General features: G+C 48.6%; 11 protein-coding genes across 11 annotated transcripts; 4 read left to right on the top strand and 7 right to left on the bottom strand.

The window, feature by feature from the left end:
• Positions 1-110: 110 nt before the first annotated feature.
• On the top strand, positions 111-1,999 carry HD556DRAFT_1437304 (uncharacterized protein; the record flags this gene model as incomplete). The annotated part of the gene is made up of 3 exons (XM_041305688.1): positions 111-514; positions 569-663; positions 723-1,999. The coding sequence occupies 3 exons, from the start codon at positions 111-113 to the stop codon at positions 1,997-1,999; spliced, it is 1,776 nt and encodes a 591-aa protein (XP_041165890.1).
• Positions 2,000-5,212: 3,213 nt separating this feature from the next.
• Positions 5,213-6,642, top strand: HD556DRAFT_1227124 (Gtr1/RagA G protein conserved region-domain-containing protein; the record flags this gene model as incomplete). The annotated part of the gene is made up of 7 exons (XM_041297135.1): positions 5,213-5,286; positions 5,333-5,434; positions 5,490-5,598; positions 5,650-5,776; positions 5,826-6,019; positions 6,072-6,214; positions 6,264-6,642. 7 exons carry the CDS (start codon positions 5,213-5,215, stop codon positions 6,640-6,642), a joined length of 1,128 nt encoding a protein of 375 aa, XP_041165889.1.
• Positions 6,643-7,144: 502 nt separating this feature from the next.
• Positions 7,145-8,703, bottom strand: HD556DRAFT_1328746 (P-loop containing nucleoside triphosphate hydrolase protein). The gene is made up of 6 exons (XM_041301622.1): positions 8,542-8,703; positions 8,418-8,496; positions 8,288-8,367; positions 7,965-8,240; positions 7,484-7,919; positions 7,145-7,437 (listed from the first exon to the last, which is right to left on the bottom strand). Exons 1-6 carry the CDS (start codon positions 8,622-8,624, stop codon positions 7,273-7,275), a joined length of 1,119 nt encoding a protein of 372 aa, XP_041165888.1. The 5' UTR covers positions 8,625-8,703; the 3' UTR covers positions 7,145-7,272.
• A 21-nt stretch (positions 8,704-8,724) lies between these two features.
• On the top strand, positions 8,725-11,661 carry HD556DRAFT_589141 (uncharacterized protein). Its single transcript, XM_041311029.1, has 10 exons — positions 8,725-8,859; positions 8,910-8,936; positions 9,001-9,093; positions 9,143-9,254; positions 9,308-9,602; positions 9,651-9,869; positions 9,923-9,985; positions 10,037-10,430; positions 10,479-11,156; positions 11,206-11,661. Exons 1-10 carry the CDS (start codon positions 8,838-8,840, stop codon positions 11,610-11,612), a joined length of 2,310 nt encoding a protein of 769 aa, XP_041165887.1. The 5' UTR covers positions 8,725-8,837; the 3' UTR covers positions 11,613-11,661.
• A 193-nt stretch (positions 11,662-11,854) lies between these two features.
• HD556DRAFT_1429185 (uncharacterized protein) lies at positions 11,855-12,695 on the bottom strand (the record flags this gene model as incomplete). The annotated part of the gene is made up of 5 exons (XM_041304792.1): positions 11,855-11,949; positions 12,006-12,085; positions 12,139-12,388; positions 12,445-12,581; positions 12,649-12,695. 5 exons carry the CDS (start codon positions 12,693-12,695, stop codon positions 11,855-11,857), a joined length of 609 nt encoding a protein of 202 aa, XP_041165886.1.
• A 31-nt stretch (positions 12,696-12,726) lies between these two features.
• On the bottom strand, positions 12,727-14,976 carry HD556DRAFT_1328738 (regulator of chromosome condensation 1/beta-lactamase-inhibitor protein II). The gene is made up of 7 exons (XM_041301621.1): positions 14,653-14,976; positions 14,373-14,598; positions 14,091-14,317; positions 13,612-14,043; positions 13,450-13,565; positions 13,230-13,397; positions 12,727-13,179 (listed from the first exon to the last, which is right to left on the bottom strand). Exons 1-7 carry the CDS (start codon positions 14,943-14,945, stop codon positions 12,827-12,829), a joined length of 1,815 nt encoding a protein of 604 aa, XP_041165885.1. The 5' UTR covers positions 14,946-14,976; the 3' UTR covers positions 12,727-12,826.
• Positions 14,977-15,037: 61 nt separating this feature from the next.
• HD556DRAFT_588955 (uncharacterized protein) lies at positions 15,038-16,154 on the top strand. Its single transcript, XM_041311028.1, has 5 exons — positions 15,038-15,143; positions 15,206-15,319; positions 15,370-15,576; positions 15,623-15,983; positions 16,071-16,154. Exons 1-4 carry the CDS (start codon positions 15,095-15,097, stop codon positions 15,961-15,963), a joined length of 711 nt encoding a protein of 236 aa, XP_041165884.1. The 5' UTR covers positions 15,038-15,094; the 3' UTR covers positions 15,964-15,983; positions 16,071-16,154.
• An 81-nt stretch (positions 16,155-16,235) lies between these two features.
• On the bottom strand, positions 16,236-17,143 carry HD556DRAFT_1226917 (uncharacterized protein; the record flags this gene model as incomplete). The annotated part of the gene is made up of 5 exons (XM_041297120.1): positions 16,236-16,292; positions 16,347-16,563; positions 16,613-16,768; positions 16,820-17,054; positions 17,104-17,143. 5 exons carry the CDS (start codon positions 17,141-17,143, stop codon positions 16,236-16,238), a joined length of 705 nt encoding a protein of 234 aa, XP_041165883.1.
• Positions 17,144-17,177: 34 nt separating this feature from the next.
• Positions 17,178-18,044, bottom strand: HD556DRAFT_1328727 (ribosomal L27 protein-domain-containing protein). Its single transcript, XM_041301620.1, has 4 exons — positions 17,899-18,044; positions 17,750-17,842; positions 17,626-17,693; positions 17,178-17,576 (listed from the first exon to the last, which is right to left on the bottom strand). The coding sequence occupies exons 1-4, from the start codon at positions 17,957-17,959 to the stop codon at positions 17,352-17,354; spliced, it is 447 nt and encodes a 148-aa protein (XP_041165882.1). The 5' UTR covers positions 17,960-18,044; the 3' UTR covers positions 17,178-17,351.
• HD556DRAFT_1328725 (uncharacterized protein) lies at positions 18,045-21,780 on the bottom strand. The gene is made up of 5 exons (XM_041301619.1): positions 21,626-21,780; positions 20,305-21,575; positions 18,954-20,092; positions 18,798-18,902; positions 18,045-18,744 (listed from the first exon to the last, which is right to left on the bottom strand). Exons 2-5 carry the CDS (start codon positions 21,524-21,526, stop codon positions 18,346-18,348), a joined length of 2,865 nt encoding a protein of 954 aa, XP_041165881.1. The 5' UTR covers positions 21,527-21,575; positions 21,626-21,780; the 3' UTR covers positions 18,045-18,345.
• A 646-nt stretch (positions 21,781-22,426) lies between these two features.
• HD556DRAFT_1226663 (fungal-specific transcription factor domain-containing protein) lies at positions 22,427-25,934 on the bottom strand (the record flags this gene model as incomplete). Its single annotated transcript, XM_041297097.1, has 12 exons — positions 22,427-22,560; positions 22,615-22,866; positions 22,925-23,168; positions 23,227-23,346; positions 23,394-23,620; positions 23,678-23,802; positions 23,861-24,010; positions 24,059-24,153; positions 24,204-24,739; positions 24,793-25,010; positions 25,065-25,614; positions 25,706-25,934. The coding sequence occupies 12 exons, from the start codon at positions 25,932-25,934 to the stop codon at positions 22,427-22,429; spliced, it is 2,880 nt and encodes a 959-aa protein (XP_041165880.1).
• Positions 25,935-26,147: the final 213 nt, after the last annotated feature.

The following is a 26,147-nucleotide window of genomic DNA, read 5'->3' as shown; positions in this document are numbered from 1 at the left end:
TCAAAACCCGCTTAAACGCTTTAAACTCCCGGCTAAAGCTTCAACAAACTCGGTGTCATGTGCATCAATTCAAAGTCAGGTGAATTCCGCAGGGCAGACTTTGAAACACCATGCCTCCCACTCGTCAACGTGCACGTCGTTCTGCAAGACTTCGAGCTGATGCTCGAGTGCACTCGATGGATCCTTCAGCACTCTCTGTACCTCCCTCTGAGGGACAATCCAAGGTCCCCTCCGAATCTGGACCACGATTGACCATCCAGTGGCATAACGAAACTGCCCTAACAGATGTCTTGGTGAATTATCTAACGTCTCACCCTGCTGATTGTAGGGTGCTCTTTTATTCTGAGGGGAAGAAGGCGATGTCCCCCGTCAATGACAGCCCCTCGGGCTCGGACAAAGGCCAAATCTGTAGCGTTATCGCTAAACTTATCTTCACCAATCACCCCAAATATGGTCACGCATATCACGACAATCAGAAGAAATTCCGCGATGCCATCAACAATCGCATTAACAGGTGAGTTTTCTTTTCTTTTTCTTATTCATACATGCGCTAATGGAATCCCTCAAGTCTCAGAACAAAATACAAGAAGATGAAGGCTAGATTCGGTGACACAGGTGCCAGCGTGATGCCGCTTGATGGGACGGCTGCAAAAAATCTTCTGGGTGCATCCTTTGTCTTTTTTTGTTCTCAGCTTATTTTAATCGGTTTATCGTGTTTGTAGACTCAGTTCTTTCGGAGTTCCCGTGGTACACGGACCTCGATGGAATCTGGCACTCCAATCCGTCATTGGCCGCAAAGACTTATTCCTCCAAGCCTGGCGTTGATCACGCAGGTTCTTTCTACTCCCTGGTTCAACCACGTGGTGGGGCTGGTCCCTCCACATCCTTTGGCGCTTCACCCTCTCCCACACATTTCAGCGCTACACCATCCGCTAGCGCTCATAATGTGTCTCCTCATACCCAGGCGCGTACATCAGATCCTCAGACCCAGGCGCATACATCAGATCCTCAGACCCAGGCGCGTACATCAGATCCTCAGACCCAGGCGCGTACATCAGATCCTCAGACCCAGGCGCGTACATCAGATCCTCTGTTTTACAGCGATCCCCCCATTGACCCACAACTCCTTCAACCTCAGACTCTTGCTCCCCCCTTCACACCCCCTCAAACACACCTTCCCGGCCTGCGCAATTCCCCCGATGTCACTATCCTGGACGATTATGCTCCTGACTCCGGGAGTGGCCCGCTTAATGCCCCCCTCGGCAACGCACTAGACTACCTCGACGACAACGACGAAGAAATGCTGGATGATACTGGTGCCGGTAGCCCTCCCCAGGTCGCGGGGACAAAACGCCACTTTGCTGCATCGCCCTCCCCTCCTCCTGACGCCCCCCAGCTGTTCGCAATTCGCACCAAACTCCCAACGCCATTATACGACAGTCGCTCGGCATTCGGCGCTCACAAGCCGTCAAGCCATGGAGCGCGACGCAAAGGGCCATCGGACATGGCCCGCAGCATGTCTACACCCTCCTCGACGACGCGCAATACCACGCCGTCGTCGGACTACGTCATCTCTCCCACCCCGCAGACCTCGCTGCCCAACAGTGGGGGCAGCTCGAAAAAGAAGGCAAGGTCGGATGTCCAGGACCAGGTAGGCCTGGTCCGGGACGAGATCGAGAGCCTGCAGTCTAGCGCCCTGTCGCGCCACGAGAGCAAGCACCAGCGCTATCTCGCGAAGCTGGGTGCGAAGAGCGAGCACTCCCGAGACACGAAAAAGTACGAGTGGCTCCGCGACACTCGTGCACACGAGGCTAGTCAAGCTAGCCTCGTCCATCAGCGCCAGCAGGAGGACAAGGACGCCGAAATTCGCCTTCGTGAGACGGATATACGGGTGCACGAAGCGCATTCGCTCATGCTTGACAAGGAGGCCGAAACCCTGCGGCTCAAGATACAATACCACCAGATGATGCAGGGCAATAAGGCTCCAGGGTTGGATTGAGCTTTGTGAGTCTGGCATCGTTTTGTCGTCGTCGTCATCATCATGTTTTGTTTGTCGCCGTCATGTTTTGTTTGTCGTCGTCATCTTTCATTTGTCGTCGTTGTCTCTCATTTGTTGTCATCATGTTTTGCTTGTCATTGTGAGTACTTCTTGTGATTGATGTCACATAGCTACATACATGCATAGTACATAGCTACATACATGTATGGTACATATTTATTTGTGGTAGTACATGTCAAATTGAATCTGAGAGGAATTATTCAGCCCTATGTTGTGCATTTGAGTGAGGACTATCAAAGAGATCATCCATCAGCTTTGCACGAGCAGCCTGACCTGGAGTGCCATCATATGTCCTGTCACCAATGACCTCATCACCATCTGGACCCTCAAGCTCCTGAACAAAAAAGTCTTCCCCCTCTTCACGAGCCCACTTGAGAGAGCTTTCATATGTTCCATCTTCCTTGCGACGATGAGTTTCGAAGCGAATAATCATGTTGTGCAGGATAATACAACACTTAATCCACTGCACAGCAAAATCAAGGTCTTTCTCAGCCTGAATGCGGAAGCGAAGCTCTCGAAGGGACTGGAACCGTCCCTTCAAGACCGCAAATGTGTGTTCAACACGAACACGAACCTAAAAAAAATTAAATTCATTGAAAAACCAGAAGAAAAAAAAAACCTTGGAGAGATGATAATTGAATGTCTTCTGGTCCTTTGTCAACCGTCCATTGCGAGGCTTCTTGTAGGGAACAATGCACCATGGCTCTAATGGATATGCACTATCTGCCCAAACCCAATGACCATCAGGCAGAAGGTCAGCATGCTCTTCATAGAGGCGAGTAGATCGGAAAGCGAATGCATCATGGACACTCCTGGGATGACCAAGGGAATAATCAACAATAAGGAGGTTGTGGGGCAAGATGACAGCCTAAAATTAAATCAATTTTTTGAATATGAAAGGGGAAAAAAAATACCTGACAGCCCAGGGAATACCTGGATTTCCTATCATAAAATGTCTCCCCATAATAGCCTGGTTTGGTGAAAAGATTCATGGTCGAGCCATCAATGGCCAAAAAGCCACCCTTCCACTCAGGACAAGTACGTGACTCGGCAAATTTACAAGCCAGGTCAACATCCTCAGAATTAGCTGCTGGGAAGCAGATAAACTGATCATGGGCATCGAACACCGCAATCATCACACGATTAGTGCAATTAACCACGGACCCAACACTCACACCTGCCCATTGAGCGACATCCTCCAGAGTAATGGCGTTACCATAGTGGCCTGCCTGATTCAGAAAAATAGCGAGCTGGATGGAGATGGGGAGCTGAGGATTGTTGGATTTGCTTTGGAAGATAGGGTGATCAGAGATATAATCGAGAATGTCATCGAAGATCTCAGGGCTGACACGAAGTTTCTGCCGAAATAAGTGAGGGCGATGTTCCTCATGGTGAATGAGCATGTGAAGCTGGGGTGCTCGTGGAGGAGGCTCGTCAGGCTTGTGGAGTACACGAGCCCTCTTAACCTCATCACGAAGTGCATCAATCGTGTCCTGGAGCCTGTCGTAAGGCAGTACAGAATCATCGGAAGATACAGAATCATCACTGGAAAAATTGGATATCCCTGTCATAGGGGAGAGGGGGGAGGGGGGGGATGAGGAGCTAAAGGATAGACTGATGATGTCATCATCATCCAAGGTGCTAGAAAGCGAATCCTCAGAGTCAGAGTCAGAATCGCTCTCAAGGTCGGACCAATCGTCCAGGATGTCCTGGTACTGTAGCTTGGCCAACGAAAGTGTGGCCTGATCAACGATATCAAGGAGTTCTTGGCGTGTAGATGGACGAGGCATAGTTTCAGTAGGGCAGGAGTCGAGGGGATCAAACCTCCCATCCATTTCATGCATATGTGACACACTTTTTGTCGGAGTTTGAAATTTCGGAAAATTCCGAAGTTCCGTCTCACACTGAGCACGTTGGTGCCGTCGTTGACCTCACATCCTCCATGCTCACCTGCAGCACTGAGCAGGACATAATTCAAGTTTCCAGGTGCCATCCACCCAAAGTAAGTGATTTTTGTGCTTATTGCAAGTTGTAGCTTACATTCACCCTTATCTTACAGGAAATCTATTCTAATCCAGGTCCCACACACATCCCACCTGACCAACAACGCCTTATCTTTATGGGAGAGCCGCTGCTCCGCCCTTCACTTGGTATCATCGACAACTATGACGAGTTATATCCTTCACAGCGGTGGGAAGACCCAGGCGCATACATCAGATCCTATCCTTCACAGCGGTGGGAAGACCCAGGCGTGTACATCAGATCCTCAGACCCAAGTGCATACATCAGATCCTCAGAGTCCCTCCACATCCTTTGGCGCTTCACCCTCTCCCACACATTTCAGCGCTACACCGTTCGCTAGCGCTCATGATGTGCCTCCTCCCACTATAGGTCCCTTCCCACATGTTGCCATTACGCCCTCCACTGGCGCTCATTATGCGCCTCCTGGTGCCCTTGGTAGCCCTTCCCAAGTCGCGGGCACGAAACGCCACTTTGCTGCATCACCCGCTCCTGCCCCCCCAACCGTTTGAAATTCCCACCAAACCCCCGACGACCCGCTCTCAGTCCATCTCATCCTCCTTCCCCCAGCACTTATTTGTTCCGTCCGGTACTTGCTACCTATGGCTGATTTCATTCTTGCGGAGTAATTTTTTTTTAAATTTTATTAACGCAGTCATTTGAAATACAAAGTCTATTGGATCCTACTTGCTACCCACAATGAATCTATGCCCCGGCTACTTTTGCTACTCTAAAGCACGACTTTCCCCTCTGTATAGCACACTTTGAAAATCCTAAGTGTTTGAATGTCCGACTTTGTGCCGACGTGCCGAGCATGATTCAACTGTTGTTACGCGAGTTTGTTGAAGCTTTAGCCGGGAGTTTAAAGCGTTTAAGCGAGTTTTGAAATGTTTGAAAAGTTGAATTGAGTACCACTATTATTTGCATCCACACAATCTAGCACAATCACACACATTTACACATGTGCTATTAGTCTCATTTTTCTGTTGAGATTGTGTCGCTTAGTTCAGACAATTTCATGCAATCTCAGCCATTCTCAGAACAATGTGGGGTTGAATATTAATATTAATCCCAAAGCTTCCGTACTGCTAACGTTCCCTACTTTCATTTCATTGAGTACATATTATGTGTGCGATGAGCTCTTCCTCAAGCACAGCCATTTCCACTGGAACCAGCAGGACAAAAATACTCTTTCTGGGTATGAGAAGGTGAATCTTCATGTTTTCTCCCTTTGCCAGTTCTAACTTATCACAGGAGTGGAAAGACCTCCATACTCCAAGTCCTCTTCGATGATCTTCCAGTAAAACAGACTTTTTACCTCGAGCCCACCATGCGTGTCGCAAAGCATTTCATCGAGTATGTCCTTGTCCATGACTTCTGCTCGTACCTTGTACTGAACATCGTTTCTCAGCACCGTCATCCCGTTGGAGATATGGGACTGTCCAGGAAACGTCACCGTCGACACACTCGGCGCATCTCTCGCCGATTTCTCAACTATAGTCTTTGTAATAGATATTCGAGTACGTGTGCTGAATTCATACACTGACTACCATTCTCATCCAGATGCACAGGATCTCTACCAACATCCCGTCTCAAAGCTTGTAGAGTTTATTGTCGCCGCATGTCAAATCAACCCAGACATAAATTTAGAAGTGTTTGTCCACAAAGCGGAAAGACTTCAGGAGGACGACAAGATCGGTACGCCAGCCCCGCATACATCTTTGCTCTTGCATGAAACAGCACGTAGAAAACTTCCGCCAGATACACGAACGCGTCATGGACCGCCTCGTAGACGAATCTCCCGAATTTGAGCAATTCCCTCTCAATTTCCATCTCACCTCCATATACGACCATTCTCTTCGAGAGGCGTTCTCTCGCGTGCTCCATAAACTGATTGATTCCCTACCATATCTCGAAGAACTATTAAATGTCTTTTGCTCTGTATGTGCCTTCGTTGCCACTTATCTCCACGGGCACGTCTCATCGCTTGCAGAACACAGCGTCCCCAAAAGCTTTCCTATTCGACACATCCAGTAAAATCCACGTTGCAACAGATACCTCACCCGTTGACCAAGCCACGCACAATCTCTGCTGTGACTACCTATCCATGCTCAATTCTTTCGGACCTCTCTACAAGTACGTACGTGTCATAATTTTCCCTCCCGCTCTCAAACCATTCCACCAGGTCCAACGCCAACGATTCACGGACGAGTCGGTTTTCCCCAACACCAGCACCAACGCCCCCACCTACAGCCACGACATCAACTCCCGCCTCCAGCACCAGTCCTGTCGGAACGCCGCCACTCTCGTCATCGACATCCCCCGTTCCACCCTCAAAGCCCCACTTCTACCCCTCAGCAGCGACGTCGCTCTCACCTTCACGCCCAGGAACTACGCTCACGTACCACCTCGTCACGCCGCACCTCGCATTGCTGGCACTCCTTCCGACGACAGTGTATGATATGCGCAGGGGTTTGGTGGAGTGGAATGTCGTGTGGTTTAGGGAGGGCGTTAGGGAAATATGGGTATCTGGGCTGCGTGGGGGTTTGGAGGATACTGGATAATTCATTTAGCCGTTGTGCGTGTTTACTGTCCGGCAACTAGTTCCTTCCTTTTTCTGATAGCAGGATGGTTGACGGACATTGTAGATTTGACTTGGGAAGGGGTAGACGCATCAGCAAGAGTTTCATGCATCATATGATTCAGGAACTGGGAGAAAGACGATCTTGAACTTTGGATGCCAGAAAGTGGGACGTATGTCGCCAGAACTAAAGCCAGAGTGATCGACTGGTGTATGCAGGGTGCCGATTGCTTTGGAAGATAGGTAAATGTCATGCCGTGTTCATGCACTTGTACTTCTCACCCAAGAGAGCAGATTTCTGATCTGTTCTGGTGCCAGTTGGCTATGACTACTTAAGATAAACCCATCCATGACTGAATGTTCAAAACATGGTAAAAGGCAAATGATGAGCAGGTTTTGAACCCACAACAAATTTGTATCTTGTCACACTTATTACTAGTTTACAAGTCAAAGAATATCATGCATTGACAGTAGAATCACATGAGATTAAACAGTCGTTTGCCAACACAAAAGGAGAATAAAAAGACTAGTTTGCATTTAACACAAAACATGAATGCGAGTCAGGGGGCTGGGGCCGGCGCTATTATGGTGTGGCATGTATATCACTAGAACGTCATGATGTGGTAACTGCTTTGTGAATGCGAAGCCCAACCTCGAGTACCCATAGTTCTTCGTCAGCACCGTCACACAGAGCTTTATCGGCTTCTGCAAAAGCGAGAGCGCACTTTGCTTTTTGTCGTGCAGGCAGCGTCGGATGCAGTATGATAGTGTCATGAAGCTATAACGATGTCAGACAAGTTCAGTTGCTTTGATGAATCACTAACCTGTGAGAGTGTCTGTGATGCTGAGTATCCTTCTCGCATGATGCCCTTGACCTTTTTCTGGACGGCATTGAAACCCTTCAGTTTCCAGTTTGTCGGCAAGTCATCAACATCCATGTCCTCGACGACGGATACGCCGAGAGTCTTCGCAAAATCGTTTATAACAGCAGTTGGAACAACACCTGCTATCTCCTGGATGTCGTGAGGCGTGATTGGCACCGGAGGGTTGGTGGAGGAAGATAATCGAGACGCAGATTGCAAATATGTGATGGAGCGACGAAGGTCACCACCAGAGGTCTCGATCAGGGTAGAAATGACCTCAGGACTAACGTCAATATGTTCTGCGCTTGCGATGTGAGAGAGTCGGGATGAGGTTGATGTCGAATCAAGAGGCGTGAAACGAAACTTTGAACATCGAGACGCGAGAGGTTCGATTATTCTTGTAGTAGTCAGTGACTGCAGGGAGAAAAAAAAGTGCTCTCACCTTGTCACATAATTGCAAACAAGACAGAAACGAGTTATTCGGGCGTAGGTCTCCATTATCCGCCGTAATGCACCTTGCGCATCTTGTGTCATGGAATCTGCTTCGTCGAGAATGATGATTTTGTATGGCGGACAGGGATAAACGTTTCCATCTGATGCCACTGCCTGTGCTCGAGGTGTTTGACGGGCGAATGATTTGATCTTCTCTCTGACTATGCTGATGCCTCTCTCGTCTGATGCATTGAGCTCTAAGACTCGGTTTCGAAAGTTATCAGGTCTGGCAGAGCAGTGAGTTTGGGAAAATTAAAATGAAATCAGCCGCACCCAAAGAGTTGCCTTGCAAGTGCAAGAATGGTGGATGTTTTACCAGTTCCGGGGGGTCCATAGAACAACATGTGAGGGAGCTACTTTGGATGAGGAAGAACCACGCCATAAGTAAGAAAGACTTGCATACATTCGTCGAGACCAGTGTTTTCCGCAGTACTGCGATTGTATGCTCTTGTGCCGAGACATCATCTATGGTCTTTGGTCGACTGCATGTGATGAGAAGATTCACAGAGCAAAACGAACATACTGACTATTTTTCTACCCATGGTTGATGTGCTGGGTCTACAGAATGTTTCGACGTTGCTGATGTCGACTTTGCTTGAAAAAACGCCATCCTCAAACAACCCTTGGATGTTCTTTAGATATTATCTCCTTCACGCGGCATAAGTTGAATCGCGTCGGAAACGCGTAACTGTCACGTCACGAACACGACTCGGCAAAAGGTTTCCCACATAACAATAGTCACAATCCATCCACGACGCGACTGGGCTAAAGCACGCGTTTTTTTCGTTCCCGACTACGTCGTGATTCTAATCATTCTGCACAAATGGCAGATACAGAGAAAAGGGGTATGCCCTGCGCAAGAATGTCATGTTTTATAGCTGAAAATCCCTGTCAGATTCTTCCAGCGCATCAACATCTACTGGTGAGCAGTCGACCAGCCTTCTATCCCGGATGCACTCACGCGGACGCGTCATTTTGCTATATAGTAACAAAGAAACCTCTTGCTGAGTTGAAAAATGGAAAAGTTATCTTCAAGCAGAAGCCCATATCGTTTGAGAAGTCGTCGGAAGCCATGCAGGGTCTGTCCTCCCGTTTCGAGAGCGCTCAATCTAAACTTCTATTCAATAGAAATTGTCAAGTTTCGGGAGATGATCGAGCAGCGAATTGAGAGGCAGGACCCCCCACTTACTTCTATTCCAGACGAACATAAGCCGCTGATAGTGAAGCTTGCGCAAGAGAGGTGAGCTTGGGACATGGCGACCCACGTAAGTCGTTACTGACTTCTACATCTAGTGAGAAGGGTGTCACTCCACTTGCGAAGCATATCCGCTCCGAACTTCTGCCATCCTTCGATGAGGACGATGACTCTTCACGCGAAAGTATATCAGTTGCTTTGCCTCTTCTCGTGGTGGAGCATGCCATTCAGTCGCTCATGGTCAGGACGAACTATGGCCTGGATGGGCCATCGGGATATAAACTCCCTCCTATTGTGTGCGTTTGGCGATGGGAGGTCAGAGACGACTATAGGGATTGGCTACCCAAGTCTGCCAGGGAGAAAGCCGAGACAAGAATAGCTGAACGCGTCCAGGTATGTATTGTCTCGAATTTAATTGTCTTCCTTGACGTATCTTTTTAGGCCAAGACAGACCTTCGCGCAATCTTCGAAAGTCTACCGCAGGATGAACGGGATGCAATCCTCGACCCGAAAGGTACTAACAAGCTCCCTGCTAAAGACATCAATAAGCCCAATCCACCGAGCAATGCCACCGCAGAACAGGCTGATGCAACAGAGCTCAAGGCCTCGACATCCCAGCGTGATCCGAGTGTGAGTGCCAATGAACCCGAAAATATCGATGTATGTTCTCCTTTCCTTTTCCCATGTCACTGACTCACTACAAACTTGGGTAGTCTGGGAGTGGAACTCCAAAAGCTCGACAACGAAAAGCTACGGATGCAGAGAAGGCCGCCAAAGTACGCTGGTCTTTGCGTAGCAAATTTATTCAGTTAATGTTGTTATTTCAGGCTAAAGAGAAGGAAGAGAGGAAGGCAGCCAAGGTCGAAAAAGAGAAGAAGCAAAAGGCGACTCAAGACAAATCCCGGTCTCTTATGGCTAATTTCTTCGGCAAGGCGAAGGCTCCTCCCCGCGAATCACCTTCAAAACCCGTTTGTGGGACTTCCACTAGTGAATCAGATTTTCAGAAGACGTTTAAGCCTTTTGTCTTGAAGAAAGACGCAGAAATGGCGCCAGTGAACTGGTTCTTAGAGCCTAGCAAGTCAATTTGGAAGAAGCAGACCTCGGGGTTCAGCCATGCAGACGCTATCATGGTCGATGATGCCCAAGCCTCGGAGATGAATGACGTTGATGTGTTCGTATATCGCACACCAGCATCCAATCATGTCGGAGCTAATGCGCAAGGTGCGTACATCAAAGCACGCCAGTTCATGTCGTTTATATTGTATACAGAGCGTTTTCAGGATATTATACGGTCGTTGCGACCGCTTCGGCTCACGCAGCCTTGCGACCGATCGAAATCCTCCTTCAAATCCTTCAGCCCATGTAATACGAAAGATATATATTCCCAGCTCAATGATGCTGAAATAGCTGGGGATACATCTCAAGTTCGCTACTTATCAAACATCCTTAGGGACAGGAACATGCTTCCAGCGAAGGTCTTGATTTTCCATGAGGATGCGCGTCCTGGCTACTATGGTTCCTGGACGAAGAACTCGCGCATCGTTGGTCCTAGATCACCTTTCACTCGTGATCTGCTCGCCCGAGATTACGGGTACGATTCTGGAGAGGAGTGGGAAGATGAAGGCGCAGCAGACGCGGACAACGTTGACGACGATGACGATGAGGAGGGTGACGGCGAGGAGAATGATTCTGATCTGGAAAGCTGGTTAGTGGATGATGATGAGATTGAAGAAGTTGTTCCGGATGACGGGGACCTATCACCTTCACTTCTGGACATACCCCTGCCCCCTCCAAAGAGGAAAGCAGAGCTTCTTAGCAAACAGCCTGAAAAGAAGCGGAAGATCGTGGTCCCTCTCGTCCCCTATATCAAAGGTCCTCTGTGGGAGTCGGTCATAGGTCAATGTGAATATGATGCTTTCAAGCCATACCGTATACAGCTATTTAATGGTATGTTCTTCACGGAGTTTGCTGAACCGTCTTTGATCGCCTGCTACAGATACCCAATACCCAATCGACCCCTTCACTTTCGTCGCAAAGACTGCCGAAGAAATTCAGCAACTAAATGATGAGTCCAAGTTCGCAGTTCCCTCCCTACCCAATCGGCTATCAGGAAACAACGGCGTTGCAGAGTCATCAGCTGCTGCTACTCAGGCTCCAGCGAACAAGCGTGCTACCCTAGCGTCCACGCCGAAGACCACATTCCCTGATGCACATGTCCCTCTACTCATCAGCAAGATCACGACTTTAGCGACGGCAAACCTGACATTTATCGTGGAAAGCGTTCACCAGGAGCTTCGCGCGCATAAGGTGAAGAAGAATGCTATCGAGGCGAAGATACGGGAGGTAGCAAAGAAATCCAAGGAGAAGAAAATATGGGTTATCAGCGAAGGGCAACAGCTATGATCGTTGATTCCCTCTAAACACAATACCAGCATTTTAAGTGCTCGTGGTTTGATTACGGAGGATGTAATCTTATATCTCATGCAGCGTCAACTGCGTTCTATAATAGATGTGTCCTGTACATCAAATTGGTTCGTCCCGTATCAAAGCCTGACATCAGAGGAAGGACCAAAAGAAAATAGATATAGGCATTAGTATCACAGCGTGTATAGTAACAGATAAAGTCGTCCTTAAAATTGACATCATCATGAGCTTGCCAGCCTCCAAAGCTGAGCGGCATCATCAAAATCTGATTTACTTCCATCGGACGGGAAGGAGTAAATGTCACTAGATTCGCTGCCTAAACAAGATGTTAGAGCACACTTCTAAGGGACAACTCAAATGTAATACACTCACGCACAAGCATCTTGGTCACTCGCCCGTCCTTGTCGAGAACGGGTTCGAACCCTAACCCTCTGTAGATCTTCAAGCGCAATCTAGAGAAGTAGCAGGGTCAATTGCCTCTCATGTCATACAGCATGGTACTCACGCAGAACCATCTAGCTGAGCCTGGTGATCCTTGGCAGGATCTGATTCCTCTAATGAACGCGCTTGCTCTTTCAGGGCTGCCAGTTCAGCTTCTTTACTGGCTAGAGAGCCCTCCGCGTCGCGGATAGCCTTAGCTAGGGACAACCTGGATCCGTCAAGTTCATTGAGATGGGATGCGTGCTTTTCTAAAGAGGGCACGTTTGGCGGTCGCATCGAAGATTTCTTGGCAGCCTCTAAGACGCGAGACAAGGCTTGGAAATAGGATGAAGATGATCACCGACAAGTCGTGAGGTAGAGATGTCCATACCTTTCAAATCCGCATACGCCTCTTCGTTCTCTTTCTTTCCTCTGGCATAATTGATCTTCATTTGCTCTTCAGCCGCGGTTATTGTGAGGTAGTCATCCGCGGGATCAATGATGCTCGTCATCTCCCGAATTAATTTACTGCATTGAATAGATCGAGATTAGGACGTCGATGTACGTGAAACATGAGATGTTATCGTTCGCGCACATGCATTCTTGTAGCTGAGGATCTTTTGATTGAAGGTCCCTCGCCATCGCGTGATGGTAGTTAACAGAGTTAGTTATATCGTGCCACAACCGCATCACGGTCATGTGAAAATCACGTGCAATAAGAACCTTGAAGCTTGATTGGTCGCTGGTGACTAGTATCTCCCACACTCGATTATCTACTTGATCTTCCAATATATAATGCTGTTACCGTACCCTGCGACTGCACACTGCTCGACTTCGACTCTCTTTTTCCATACGTTACCAGCAAGGTCCCTCACCAGAGCTTTCCGTTGACCCAGGATAAATCGGCCGCCTTCAGGACGCTCCAAGGTGGTAGGTACAGGAAGACTGCTTCTCTTACCGGTACCAAGCTGATAGTCGTGATTTGTTCCCCAGGCGACCAGATCCCGGCCCAAGCCACCCTGCCCTCCATGGGCTTGTGTATCCAAAGTCAGCAGGACATGACCAGTGGGAGACACCGAGATAGCATGAGGAAAGATGGGGGACATGGTCCGGCTAGCTTCGTTATCTACAAGGGGCTTATGAGTGCATGTAAGGCTATAATGATGAGGTACTGACATTCTCGGAGACCGCTGATGTTCTTTGCGCGGACAGGGTTCCCTTGGGCATTCGAGTAGAGGTTGTTCCCTAGTCCTCCCCACTGTCCGTTACCACAAGTCAGAATGTCTACATATTCGAGGGATTCGCCATCCGTGCGTTCGGCGACGAAACATGTCAGATCACCACCTGCACAATGAATTTAGGTATAGGTAAAAAAAGACCCAGTATTCTCACTTGCCTGCGGAAATGTCGATGCATCTAGTGCGGACAGAACCGGGTACGTTTCTCGACAGAACCACCTCTGTCGGCAGGATAATTGTGTCAAGAGTCATGTTTCCACCCAGTCCGATCTGGCTGGAATAAGTGTTAGCGGATTTTGCGTGTTGATAGGTATATTTACCCGAACTCATTCGCTCCCCAGCCAAGCACCCTACCTGAATCTGTCATTACAAAGCTGGTGCGACCTCCAGCTGCAATTTGAGAGACCTTGACGCCTTGGAGAGAGGGAATCTCAAAGAGAGCATCTGAAAATCTAATATGCTGGTCATCTATTCCACCAATGTTGGTGGATATGGAAGGCGGCACAGATGATGACGCCGAACGCGAGAAAGGAGAAGCTTTAGCGAACGGGTCAGCTACTGCTCTTGGAACTAGCTCGACAGGAATGCGAGGTGGAGAAACGGTGTCAGTAGAACTTGGATTAGGAATGTCAAACTTCCGTAGACCAAGTTGTCCATGTGCGTTTGCGTTTTTGTTCATGGGATGAACCATTGTCCGACCAGAAGATGTCAATGCCAAGAGATGGTTCCTGCCTGCTGATATAGATACGAATCTAGGTTGGTATGAGCTCATAGTCTCAGATGACAAACTGGTACACACTGTTCACCCCAACCGAGTTTCTGCCTAGGTACAATCTCCGCGAAGTCGATGGCATTTCCTTGCGCTCCCCATATCCAGCCGGGTGTCCACCAGGACATAGTACTAGCAGAAAGTGGCTTCGGAGGGGGCTTTTGTTGTTGCTCTGCATTAGCCGCGATGACATATATTTTTCCCGAAGCTGATAGAGCATATATTCGAGATTCGGTGAGCTGAAGCTGAATGATGTCCTAACCAAATCATAAACTGAGTAACAATGCCTTCTCACAGGGCAAAACGTCTTACATGACCACGTAATGTCAATTTCGGTCCCTGTGGCTCTGATTTTGATGTGGAACTTGAGCCAAAGAATCCGTCACCCCACTGGTATACATCTCCCCTTGCATCTACACAAGCAGCATGTCGCTCATGAAGTGCCAAGTCACGCAGCGCGACGTCTTTTAGCCAACTAGAATTTACGGGGCACTGTACCCGTTGGACTCCGGGTTCGTTTGGGTTGATTACGTTGTACCTGAATGTGAGCATGAGCATACGCATCTAGTAAACATATGATTGTACAGCTCACTGGTTGGAACCCCACACGACTGCACATATACTTCCATCGTCCTCCGTGACTCCAGTACTAGATGCAGAAGCTTTCTGGGCGGACTTGGATATATCTTCTAGCTTTGGTGTCATGATAGCGTCGTTGTGGATAGTAGTACTAAACGAATACCAGAGTAGGCCTGCGGTAGCAGCTGCAGAAGAAGCTATGACTACAGACCGAGCAGGTCGTGCTCTAGCTACCTGTGCCGTACATGAAATACGAGAGTACAGGCGGCGGGATCGCAACGCTTGAGCAGCCGTACGTTTGAACATTATGCAAGTACCAAAAGGAACATGTCCGAAGTCTAAGCTTGGTTTAACCGACACAAACCCACCCCCGTTTAGGGGGTCACAAACAGAAATTTCACCAAGTCACTTGCTCTTACTCTTTGCTTGCTCGGCTTGTTGCACACAGCGTGAAGATGGATCATTCAGCCCCACAGACGGTAGCCAAAGGCGTACTCATAACATGCGAGTCCGTCTTCCACCATGGCCATTCTCAAATTAATAAAGCTGACAATTGTCTTCCTTAGCTACTGTCTGCGGTTTGACTGCAGGGTTTTATGGCGTCGTCAAATCGCAACCACCAGGACCTCTATTATTATTTTCAGCTTTGAATAGCGGCATTGCGTCTGCAACATTCTTCAGTATGATGCACATTTCGTCAAATATCCAACAGAATTGACTGGGCATACAGGCATACGAGAGTACCTAGTTGGTCCTGTACTCGTTTTGTCAATGCCAGGAAAACAGTACGAACTGCGCAGACAGAGACTCAAGGAAATTGTAGAAGGGGCTCCTACTGATGTATCCCGGTTAACGTGGGGTGACATTCGCTCTCGTAAAGTACTTGACTCTAGCATTAGCGGAGCCTTGGCTGGTGGCATCCTCAACACCTGGAAACGTGAGTCGCTCTCTTGTGCCTCTCAACAATTCTCATTCCATTATAGGTGGAAGATCGGGAACTGTTCCTGGACTAGCGACGGGCGCAGTGATGTGCGGGCTCTTCCAATGGGCATTCAATGAGTTCGACATTCTGAGGATAACTCACTTATCCCGAGTGGCGCATACACAGCCTGTACCTTCTATACCTGCAGCACCTGTTCCAACATACTCCTTACCCGTCGCCGCCCCGGAACCACCCAGATCACTCACAGATCGAATATTCGCTATGTTTGGTCGTAAAATATCCGACGAGGAGTATCTCAATAGGGTAAAAGCTCAAAGGGACAATCATCTCCGTAGGATCGAGCAGCTTGAACGCGAATGTGACGAAAAGCGCGAGACTTGATGCTTCATCGTCGCTCTACGGTACTTGTACTGTTATACCATTTTATATTGACTCTGAACCCTTTCTCCCATACCTCTATTGCACCTCACCTCTCACTCGTAATCAAGCCCTATTTCCAACGACATTGGATGTCAAAATTGTGTAGATTGTGTTAAGTTCGCACAACAGTAACGCATGCAGAACGTTCAACCATATCTCTCGCCTTTGAACAAGCGCATGTATTTGCTCATCTATTGTCCGATCTACTGTCCGGTCTAATTTCAACTATCGAGTTACGCAGTTCCTTGATTGCGAACGGTATGGAACCACTTTAAGAAGTGTGGAACATCCTGTAAGGTTACATCAGTCTCGATTCACGGTACATGAGACGATATAATATTCACCGCAGATATTTGGCCTGGCATACTGCCCTCCGTGATGAAAGTCGGAATACTTCCTCCAGGTGTACTGGACGTCGCCATTCGCCACTCTACTTTGCCGTCATCCAACTCGAGCAAGCGTTCGACGGAGACATATCGTCCCTTTGTGCCTTTCTCTTCAAGCTTGGCAAGATCTTCATCACCTGGCCCAGACAAATCAACTGGAATTGAAACCACCAAACTAAATGCTCTATATCAGAGGACGCTCAACAGGTTTCGAGTAGTCATACCCAGTTCTTGGAGCTGACTCGTGAAAGTGTATTGTTTGCAACACAGTGAAGACACGCGGAGAAACGGGGGGAGGGAAAGTGTAGTACATCGTCCAGATGGACTGAGTCTCTGAGATTCGCTTGACTAGCGTCACTTTCTTGATCGCAGAGATGAACCTTGATAGCATGAACGTTCAGGCTATTGTTGGATGACGACGGGAAACTTACTCCTTCTCGTTCTCAGCTTTGTTAGTGCCAATTTTGCTCCAAAACTCATCGAACGTCGCATCCTCCTTGGTGTGATTGGAAACTCTGCAATGCCAAGGGGCTCCGCCTCCTGGTCCCTTTGCACGAGAAAGCGTTCGGACAGTGCCTTTTGAAAAGGTCTTGCCTACTTTCCAAGAATCGATGGACTCTAATACTTGACGACCAAGCTCAATGATAGTTTCCTCAACAGGGAATTCTAGAGTTCCACATGTGCAATGACTAACAACCAATAGAGCGACACGTACCTGCGGGTCTAACGGGGTCAATGGAGAGTTGAAACGACATGATGGTCAAAAAGAAACCTCAGATGATGGGGATAGACCCAGCAATAGCAATGCATATGAGATTTATCATCTATATATAAAAGATGCGCTAAAAATATTATGGCAAAAAGTGCGCACTGCCCAGTACTATGGTGAGTGCAACGGGCCTAGAAAATACGACGACGGTTGTGTAGCCGACATCCTGAAACCGTGGGCGAATCAAAATCCACTCATGCACTGTTTTGTGATGATGGGCCGCTCTTAGCGAAAGTATTCAAGTCGACGAGGCCAAAGAATCGACTGCGACCTAGCGAGGTTTCATCCCTTGGAAGCTTCTCGCCGCGATGCAGAACTACACCAATAAACTTCCGGTCTCCTCGTAGCCACTTTTGTTTGTAGAATCGTACGAAGCCCGGGGTGGTGGCATAGATAGTATGGTCGCGACCTATTCTGACCTGAGGAACATATGAATATCGCTGTTCAATGGGTTGGAAGGCTGCGTACATTTTGCCCTGGGTGGAATTGCGTTCCCCGTTGTCGTACTATAATGTTGCCGGGAATGACATACTGGTCTGCATAGTAGGTCTCTAGCATTGGCGAGGCGCATGTGCGAGACAGAAGGACGCACCAGAAAACTTCTTGAGACCCAGACGCTTACCCGGCGATCCTCCATGGTTTCGAACTGTTCCTCCAGCACGTTTGGTAGCAGTCCGCACAGAACCTTTCGTACAACGGTGGTTAAAAAAACTGGATGTTGACGATAAAGCACAAACGAACCAAGTAAAGAGAATGGACTTCTTGCTGTTTCACAGCACCGAGCAAGAAAAGAAAAGGACATATCGTCTGAGCTCGGTCGAAAGTGCTAGTAAAGCCCGATGGATGATGTTGGTCAAGCGTGAGGATAACCTAAGATCACGCGCCGATCTGCAGTGCAAGTACATGTGTTGTGCAGCTACTAGATGTATGACTAAGGAGGAAACATTAACTCTGTCCTAATCCTGGACGACAAACGAGATAGAGAAGATGCAAAAGCCTTGTCCATGTCTCATAAAGTCCCGTAATGATATCAAGAAGAAGAAATATGCGGTATATCGATTGCAAGGGAGTGTAAGGGTATTATAACCTGTGGAAGATGTGAGAGTACACTTGCTAATGGTCCGGGAAAAAGAATGAGAAAAAAATGAAGAATAAGGTTAATTAATGCATATGTCAAGTCCATCATGTTCACCGGATGTCAACGTCCTCCTCTTCTACAGCCCCAAGGTCGATGAACCGCGTCATACGCCTCCTCGCGCGCCCCTCGTCACGTATACGTTGCGGGTCAGGACTATCGCCTCTCGAGGAGGCACAGCTGCTGCCCCCAACCAATGCAGCATGCTTCTCACATAACATCTGCCCATCTACCTCCCAATACTCTGCCAACCGCTCTCCGCAGCCATTCTCAAACTCACAAAGAAGATGGTCTGGATGATAGCGCCTTCCTGCATGAGTGACAGCGCAAGGACCCTCTATTGGCTGGCCACATGAGGCTGCAGCGCAGAGGGAGTCGTTCGCCTCATGGTAGTGGTATGCGCATAGTGGTTTGCCATCAAACACGTAGAATTCCTTATCTGGAAACGGTTTCTGCAAGGTGACAGTCAAAAACCAGCCACGGTTGTAAAGACCACACAACCCACCTGACAGACGTGACAATTGAAACAGTTCTTGTGATATTTGCCTTTCAGTTGACCGTCGGAAGACGACACAGCCTGCTTCTCAATGGGAAGGTTACACCGGCGGCACTATAATGAAACTTCTTAGATGAAAACAGCAATCAGCCACACGATACATACCTTGGGAAGATACATATTCTTCCAGCATCGTTCACACAGGATATTCCCGCCGTCCATCTGAATCCACCTCCCATCGTCGACCTTCGTATCGCAGCTCGCACAAATGCGGTCCTTCTTTGTATTGGACCGTTCCCGTACTCGCGCAACTTGACCCGTTATACCTGGGGGTTCGGAATGAATATGCGGATGGTGCGGGCTCGTATAGGACCGCGCTGGTAGCTTCGGTGGTCTACTTTCCGGTGATACAGGGCCCGGTACTGTATTCGACCGAATGGGCTTTCCTGAAGCGCGACTCCCTGAGGGCCCAGCCATTGAGGCGAGCACTGAACCTGAAGCGAGGACCGAGACAGATGCTCCTTCCTCAATCAGTGTTTCCATTGCACGTTCTAACGCTCCAGCAGATCGTGTTGTCGTGTGGGTGCCAGCCGAGGCGCTGCGCGTGCGGCTGGCTCCGGCATCAATAGTTCGCGAGGTGGATGCAGTAGGAGCAGACGAAGCTGAAGCTTTCCGCGATGGCGGCTTCTGAACCGTGAAAGACTGATGTCTATCTTCGATACTTGGAAATTGGACCTTGTTGATCCCAGATACTGCATTTGACTTGCGTATATCGAGTGGCATCACCACAGGCGTGTCATTGTCAGAATCATCCGCATAGGCTAGCCCCACGTCTGAATCAGTTGACGGGGACATGGGTTCTGTACCGCCTCTATGACCCCTGCCTGGTTCGGCCGTATGCGTCGTGTATACACTTTCATCGTCAGAATCATCGCAACTGTGTTTTACAGGTCCTTTATCAAATGCGTCGAGAAATGGTAGGCGAACAGGAACAGCTGCAAACGGTGATTGATTCACAGTTTCCCCGCTGAGATGTCGGGAGAAAGGATTCGAAATGGGCGAGGGCGATCGTGATGGAGTGACAATATGGATATCAGCAGGCGATGACGAAAGAGGAGCGGGTTTCTGATTTAGGGATGATGAGAGGAACTGCATCCCAGCCTTGTCATGAGGTGTGAGTGGTGTCTTTGGAAACTGTCCAGTGGTCGGTGTTGTGTTGTGAAGCGACAACGGCGACACGGGGTGAGGAGAGACAGGTGAATGAGAGTATCCCGAGTTTGGAGAGAGCGGGGGTGTCATTGCGGCTGTAAATACAGAACCAGTGAGTACATATTGAATGAACAAAAGTGGAGACAAATCAACAGTTATGCAAAATGATTTATTTTTAAAAGGTAAAAATTTATCGTACAGTCCACTGCCGTAAAACAGAGTAGGTTAATCCATATAATTATATATGGGACGAAGGAATATAAACACCAAAGATGTATGATAAAGGTGTCGCAAGGAAGGTGCTTACCTCGCATGACATGGTTCATGGCGGTGTTGAGGTCCAGATACTTGGGAGCATTTGCTCGACGACTGTCCAGCTGAGAATGAGATGCAGCAACCATCGCAGCTCGTGCCACAGCTGCAAACCCTCTCCGTCCAACGCCAGCCATACCAGCCTCACCTCCGCATTTTGTGTCAATATTACGTTCACTATCTGGCACTGGCGAGCGGGTTGCGGGTGGTGGTTGTAATTGTGGTGTAGGGGCAGACGACGGAAGGGATACACCCCCTGGTGGAGGGAGTGTCGAAGTACTGTGGGGTGGACGCGGGACTGACACAGGCTGCGGTCGTACATCGGTAGGATGATGAGATCGAGATACGTCAAAGGAAGGACGTTGTGTATCAAACGAAGGTCTAGAAGGAGTGTCAAAAGAGGGGCGAGGCTTTTCCAGTGATGGCCTAGGCGTAAGAGTAGAAGATATACGTGAGCGATCAAACGACGCGCGCGGAGTGAGACTCGGTGGAATGATAGAAGTGTGGGAAGGGGCGTTTGATGGCGTTCTTGTCCTGGATGATGAGGGCGGCGCCTGGGGTGTAACGGATAGATTTTCTCTCCGAGCTGGTGATGCAGTTCGTTCAGATGCACCCGACTGACGTAGGTCATCTTCAAAAGGATTGGGGAAAGATGACACACTAAGGGGTGATCTGGAACTAGGACTTCCCGTATTTGAAGGAGTATGGGTCCTGGTGGGTACGGGAGGAGTTGCTATTCGAATGGGAGCAGCGGATTGGGTTGGAAAATGAACATGGGGTTTATTAGTTGATGTTCCTCCGTTGAGAAGAATAGATTGTGGTATCGGAGGACTAGCCGGGCTGTTGGTGCGAGTAGCACCTTGATTATAATGCACAGTTGGGGGTATTCGCTGAAAAGGATCATGTTGGGAAGACCTGGATGGATGAGCATGAGGGGGCGGGGTGCGGGAAGTAACGGGTTGCTGCTGTTGTAGCGCCCCAGCCCTATTAGAAACAAGAATATTCTGCAACCTCTGTGGTAAAAGAGAGTTTGTTGATTTTGGCGACATGGGCGGTTTCTGAAGGGACGGTAAGGTAGGAGGAGGTTGTGGTGAACATACGTGGTCACCGAGGTCAGCGAGCGGGACTGGCTGCAAGCAGCTTGAACATTTTACAGTAGGAAGAAGCTGTGAGATTCTCGGTGGTTGCTTTGGAGAATTGCTGGCAATTTGTTCCATAAGAAAGCACCACTAGTGATGTAAACGACCAGCGATTATTATGATAAGTCTAGTATGCACTGTTAACGATTGACATGAAAGTTTTGGAGGAAAACATACGGGTCGGTTGATATTTGGTGCTCCGACCAAGATAGGTTTCATTCCAACTGTCTGGCGGCCTATTAGTTATTTTTTAGACCCTCCTGGGATCTGCAAGAGGAAAGTGAAAGAGTGGTCTGTCCATCAAGTACTATAGTAGGTTGCGGGAGTTCTCAAACGTGAGTGATCCGCCGGAAACGGTCTTGCTTCTATTCTTCTGTACCAAAATGGTCTGAGCCCTTCAGGGTCGAATCTTGCCTTGAAACTTTTCTCTCTTCCCCACTCCACCTCGTCCATTCCCACCTCTGGATCTGCAGGCTGGACATACAAGGTATGTGTTGTTTTTTGTGTCGAAACGCAAGTATTACTAGTGCGGACCATTGATAGCGACTTGGCGACGCTGTGACTCACGATCGCCGATCGCACCCTTGATGTTTCGATTGAGATTTACATCATGCAAGCCCGAGTCAGTCCGAGCGTCGTTCGTCGCAACCTAGGACCAGAGTTTGATGCTTGGTACGAGAACAAGATTAATTAGATATCCTGGTATCATGTGATCATTTCACTCCTTCTAGTGGGCCAACATTGGAGAATTCAAAGTTCAAACGAGCTGCCGTTACGTAGATACAGTGTGGCGTATGTATGTCATTCCAAAGTTCGCAGGTTTTTTAGATTATAAAAACACACACTAGTTTAACTAGCGAAAGAAACAACAGGTAGAAGACAGAATACAATCAAAATAAAATAGAAAGTTCCTCCATACTTCGGAACCATAATGATCGTTGGCATGAGGCATAACGCGGAATGCCGTGTCCATGCTAACTATAGAGTCTGTGTGGCCTGACCAGACTGGACCATCGACGACGGTGAGTTTACCTCTGTTTGTCGTTGTCCCCCTGCATTTTCAACACCAGTGACAGATGGATTGAACCGAGAGAAGAACGAGTCCCATTGACCTAACACCCAATTAAAGCACCATCACGCATTTTAGAGCTCAACGGAGAACATACCCCAGTCAAACATACCTCCAGGAATTCCCTCAAGGAGGCCAACATCGGCCATCGCAAATTGCTCCAGCGTATTTGATGCTTGCGGAACGTCAAGCACGTTAAGAACTTGCACGCTACTAGGCGTGTCCCTCTTGACACTGTTTAAAACAGGGTTCATATTAGGGAAGCTAGCCCCATCGCCACGCGTAGATGGAAGTGGGGTTATAGTGACCATCGATGACCCGCAGCGCTGCGAATTCTCGGTAACCCCCGCTAGCAATCAACCAGCTTAGTCGCGTCTATGGATTCTAGTCGCTGCATTAAGACGAACCTTCTGCTTCATCATCAGATGACGTCACGATCGTGCCCAGAGGTACACCCTCGTAATCACCACTGCGAGCCTCACCATGCGCAACGAAGAATCCTCCACCAGGACGCGAAGGATCTTTCTTATACTCCAGACCAATCAATGCCCGTTTACCCTTTACGCCACCTGTGGGATTCAACACAGGTGCTTGATCAAGAGGTGGGGGTCCCTGAGTGGCCTCATACAGAAGAGCAATAATCTCGGCTGTCTAAAACACGAATCAATCAAATGATGCCGAGAGATAGCATGGGAAAGTCGGGGGCTACCTTTCGTCGGGCAGACATGTGGTCGGGAGAAATGGAACCTTCCCATCTCCGAACGCAATCCCTAAGCTTTCTAAGCTTAGTAGCCGCTTCAGCATCCTGCCGCCTTGCCCATGTATGGTACTAAAACACAATTAACACAAGACTATACGAATCACATAAGCACAAACCTGGACAAGTGCGCAGGACGTTGCCGCGTAAGGGACTAGAAGCCAAACGTCATACATTCGTTCGTGAGTATCGAGCCAATCGATCGATTCACTGGTCAATTGAACTAGAGAAGTCCATGTCTCGACGGTTAAGCCGAATTTCAGATGTGCGGGGCAAGCATAGTGTATACGCATGAAGACCCGCCAGAAGATCATGCACACCGAGCAGTACAGGAGGTGCAAGAGCCCTGGAAAATTAAAATTAGACTTTCATCAAGAAGCATCAAGAGTAAGTGACCACGTACCGGCATCTTGAGGTGTGTCAGAACCACGATACTGTAAGTTCTCTGGGAGGTTTTTCTTCCATGACTCGAGGTCGGACAGTAGGCTGTACAGCATATCATCCGTAGTGAACATGAGGCCAGACGGGCTACAGACAGTCACGCAAGTGAACCCCACAGTGATAACAGAAAAAAATATTCACGGACCTGTAGATGGTCTTAAGAACCCTTCCCAGTATCACGCTCAACCTGACGAGTTCATCCATGTATAAATCATTGGGATCGCCGGATGAGGGAAGCCTGGCATCGCAATCTTGTACATCAATCATGTACGGGTGACCATACGTCAGACTTGTCCTTGCAAAACAGTCAGCATTTGATGAACTCGTTCCAATATCCCCATACCATCTGTCACAAATGACACATGCACCCCACAAACGTCTTCGCAGCTCGACACTCTGTTTGACTGACTCGGCTCGGTGAAGCCCCAAGTCTTGAGCCTGGCATGCTCAATCAAAATCCAGAGCAATTCGACAGCACAGAAACCTACCATTCGTATCGCCGTACCCAACCGAATCCAGAGCGCCGAAAGAGCATTCGGAACGAATTGAGAATGGCTATCGCCCACCATACTAAGAATAAGTAAGGCTTGCACGTTCGCGATAGAGGCTGTAGATAAAACATCTTCAGCCTTGATCACACCATTGACCGCATATCGAATGGAGTCAAAGACACTCTGCGGTACCTCCCTCCTTGCCGCAGCAACCAGGCACATCGAATACAAGAGAATGGGAGAAGGGGAAGGATTCGCCAGGAATTCTGTTTGTGATACAACAGGTAAAAGAGGAGCAATCTCTTTGAAATAAGCATTAAGAAGGTTTTGAAGGACTTCGGGTTCGAGTCGTAAATCGATGGGCTTTGGATGAGAAACTTGTTTCTCATCCCCTGGAACATTTTGGACGGAGATTACACCGTCACCGTTTTTCGATACTTCCCAAGTGTGGTGATAACGTTGGTCATAAGACTCGTACATCCGGGAAGAAATTATAGGTTGTGAATGCAGAAGATGTACAGCAGCCGTCGGTCCTGAAACAAAATTAGATCAAAGAAAGAAAAACTACGAGGTACATAAGACCAACCAAAAACTCTTAGATCCCCAGATTCAGCTTGAGGAGACAACGTATTTCGTCGAGTGTCCGTGGACTTCTCCTTTTCTTTTTCTTTTTCTGCGGCCTCTTCTTCCATTTTCTTTTTCTTGAAACGCGTTTCTGTTATGGGCAGGAAGAATGTGCACTCAAACCCATATTGTTTGCAGTGCTGACACAGTGGAGGTTCCGAATCCGTAAGAACGTCGCATCTGACAGAAATACTGGGTGAGTCAGACAAAACCAAGGGAAGAACTCAACCGCACCTTATTTTGCGACTTCTGCAGCTATCACATGCCCTTTGTGTTTTTGTACGCTTCTTCGAATCAGACGTAGTCGGCGTAGTAGCAGGGGGAGTGCTTCGTTTTGCCGGAACATCACTTCCCGACGGACCTTCTTGATCCGAATCCCTCTCCACGGTCACTTTACTACGTGAGGGCTCCAACTTTCTTTTCCGCTTACCGATCACCGCAGGAGCGGAGGCCGGTACGGGCGATGGTGCGCTAGATGGCTGCGCCTGTTCTGGCACTGACGTACTCGAACGGGGTGTACCGTACATCATCATTTGTTGAGGATAATATGGTGCATAGCCATGCGGAGCGGGAGGATATGTCGGGTGCATAGGATAGTACTGAGCAGAGTGACTCGACATACCAGGGCCAGTCGCGCCATTAACTGAGCCGGTTGGGGCATAGCCTCCAGTAGGGTGTTGTTGGGTGAAAGGGGATGGGTTCATGGGGTGGTAATTGTGATTCATCATGTAATGGAGAGGAGCTGGATAGGAAGGGAGCGGTATGCCTCGAAAACGCGCAGCGTCTTGTTGATGTTGATCAGTAGCAGGCCGAGCGGCTTAATGGAGCAGTGTAAATGATCACGATCGAAGAATGTTGAAAGAAAAATTCCGTACCAGCGCTCGTTGTTTGAGGATTCTCGACTGTAGTAGCGTTATTGTTGCTCCGTCGGCCTGATGGTCGGCGGGAGTTAGAGGAGTTCGGCGCGGGGCGCGAAGATTCCGAAGAATTTGTTTGTTTCTTCTGCCGTGTCTTTCTCGAGGACGGCTTTGCAGATTGCGGGTTCGGCTGCTGCGGCACTGACTGCGATTCGTTTGCTGGGTCTCGTACAGTAGCAGGTTCCATTCGTCAACCGGTTATAACAATTGCTACTGTAACCAGCCTGAATTGCTCCGAAATGGCATACAACCGAAGGTTATACGTACAGTGAATTACAGAGCCGGTGACTAAATGTCTGAACAACCGAATAACTTTGTTAGTGGAACGTATCGTCCGCCTACAATTTTGTTGATTTCGCACCTTGACTGCGTTTCTGTACACCCGCGTGAGGGGTTGACG

The sequence above is a fragment of the Suillus plorans genome (genome assembly GCF_016647745.1).
Source record: "Suillus plorans strain S12 chromosome Unknown HD556scaffold_4, whole genome shotgun sequence".
Classification (NCBI taxonomy): Eukaryota; Fungi; Basidiomycota; class Agaricomycetes; order Boletales; family Suillaceae; genus Suillus; species Suillus plorans.
This window is presented reverse-complemented; position numbering and strand designations above follow the sequence as displayed.

Excerpts from the sequence above, each read along its gene's own strand:
- HD556DRAFT_1328746 (XM_041301622.1), bottom strand. The coding sequence starts at position 8,624 with ATGGCGTTTTTTCAAGCAAAGTCGACATCAGCAACGTCGAAACATTCT. Across the intron at positions 8,368-8,417 it reads AAACACTGGTCTCGACGAAT|CTCCCTCACATGTTGTTCTA; the intron begins GTATGCAAGTCT and ends CATCCAAAGTAG. Across the intron at positions 8,241-8,287 it reads CTTGCAAGGCAACTCTTTGG|ACCTGATAACTTTCGAAACC; the intron begins GTGCGGCTGATT and ends CTGCTCTGCCAG.
- HD556DRAFT_589141 (XM_041311029.1), top strand. The coding sequence starts at position 8,838 with ATGGCAGATACAGAGAAAAGGG. Across the intron at positions 9,094-9,142 it reads GTCGTCGGAAGCCATGCAGG|AAATTGTCAAGTTTCGGGAG; the intron begins GTCTGTCCTCCC and ends TCTATTCAATAG. Across the intron at positions 11,157-11,205 it reads CCGTATACAGCTATTTAATG|ATACCCAATACCCAATCGAC; the intron begins GTATGTTCTTCA and ends CGCCTGCTACAG.
- HD556DRAFT_1328738 (XM_041301621.1), bottom strand. The coding sequence starts at position 14,945 with ATGTTCAAACGTACGGCTGCTCAAGCGTTGCGATCCCGCCGCCTGTAC. Across the intron at positions 14,318-14,372 it reads AATTGACATTACGTGGTCAT|GACATCATTCAGCTTCAGCT; the intron begins GTAAGACGTTTT and ends TGATTTGGTTAG. Across the intron at positions 13,566-13,611 it reads TGGGGAGCGAATGAGTTCGG|CCAGATCGGACTGGGTGGAA; the intron begins GTAAATATACCT and ends CACTTATTCCAG.
- HD556DRAFT_588955 (XM_041311028.1), top strand. The coding sequence starts at position 15,095 with ATGGATCATTCAGCCCCACAGACGGTAGCCAAAGGCGTACTCATAACA. Across the intron at positions 15,144-15,205 it reads CAAAGGCGTACTCATAACAT|CTACTGTCTGCGGTTTGACT; the intron begins GCGAGTCCGTCT and ends TGTCTTCCTTAG. Across the intron at positions 15,320-15,369 it reads TGCGTCTGCAACATTCTTCA|GCATACGAGAGTACCTAGTT; the intron begins GTATGATGCACA and ends CTGGGCATACAG.
- HD556DRAFT_1328727 (XM_041301620.1), bottom strand. The coding sequence starts at position 17,959 with ATGTCCTTTTCTTTTCTTGCTCGGTGCTGTGAAACAGCAAGAAGTCCA. Across the intron at positions 17,843-17,898 it reads AAGTCCATTCTCTTTACTTG|GTTCTGTGCGGACTGCTACC; the intron begins GTTCGTTTGTGC and ends GTTGTACGAAAG. Across the intron at positions 17,694-17,749 it reads GGGTCTCAAGAAGTTTTCTG|ACCAGTATGTCATTCCCGGC; the intron begins GTGCGTCCTTCT and ends CCTACTATGCAG.
- HD556DRAFT_1328725 (XM_041301619.1), bottom strand. The coding sequence starts at position 21,526 with ATGGAACAAATTGCCAGCAATTCTCCAAAGCAACCACCGAGAATCTCA. Across the intron at positions 20,093-20,304 it reads CATGAACCATGTCATGCGAG|CCGCAATGACACCCCCGCTC; the intron begins GTAAGCACCTTC and ends CTGTATTTACAG. Across the intron at positions 18,903-18,953 it reads AGAATATGTATCTTCCCAAG|TGCCGCCGGTGTAACCTTCC; the intron begins GTATGTATCGTG and ends GTTTCATTATAG.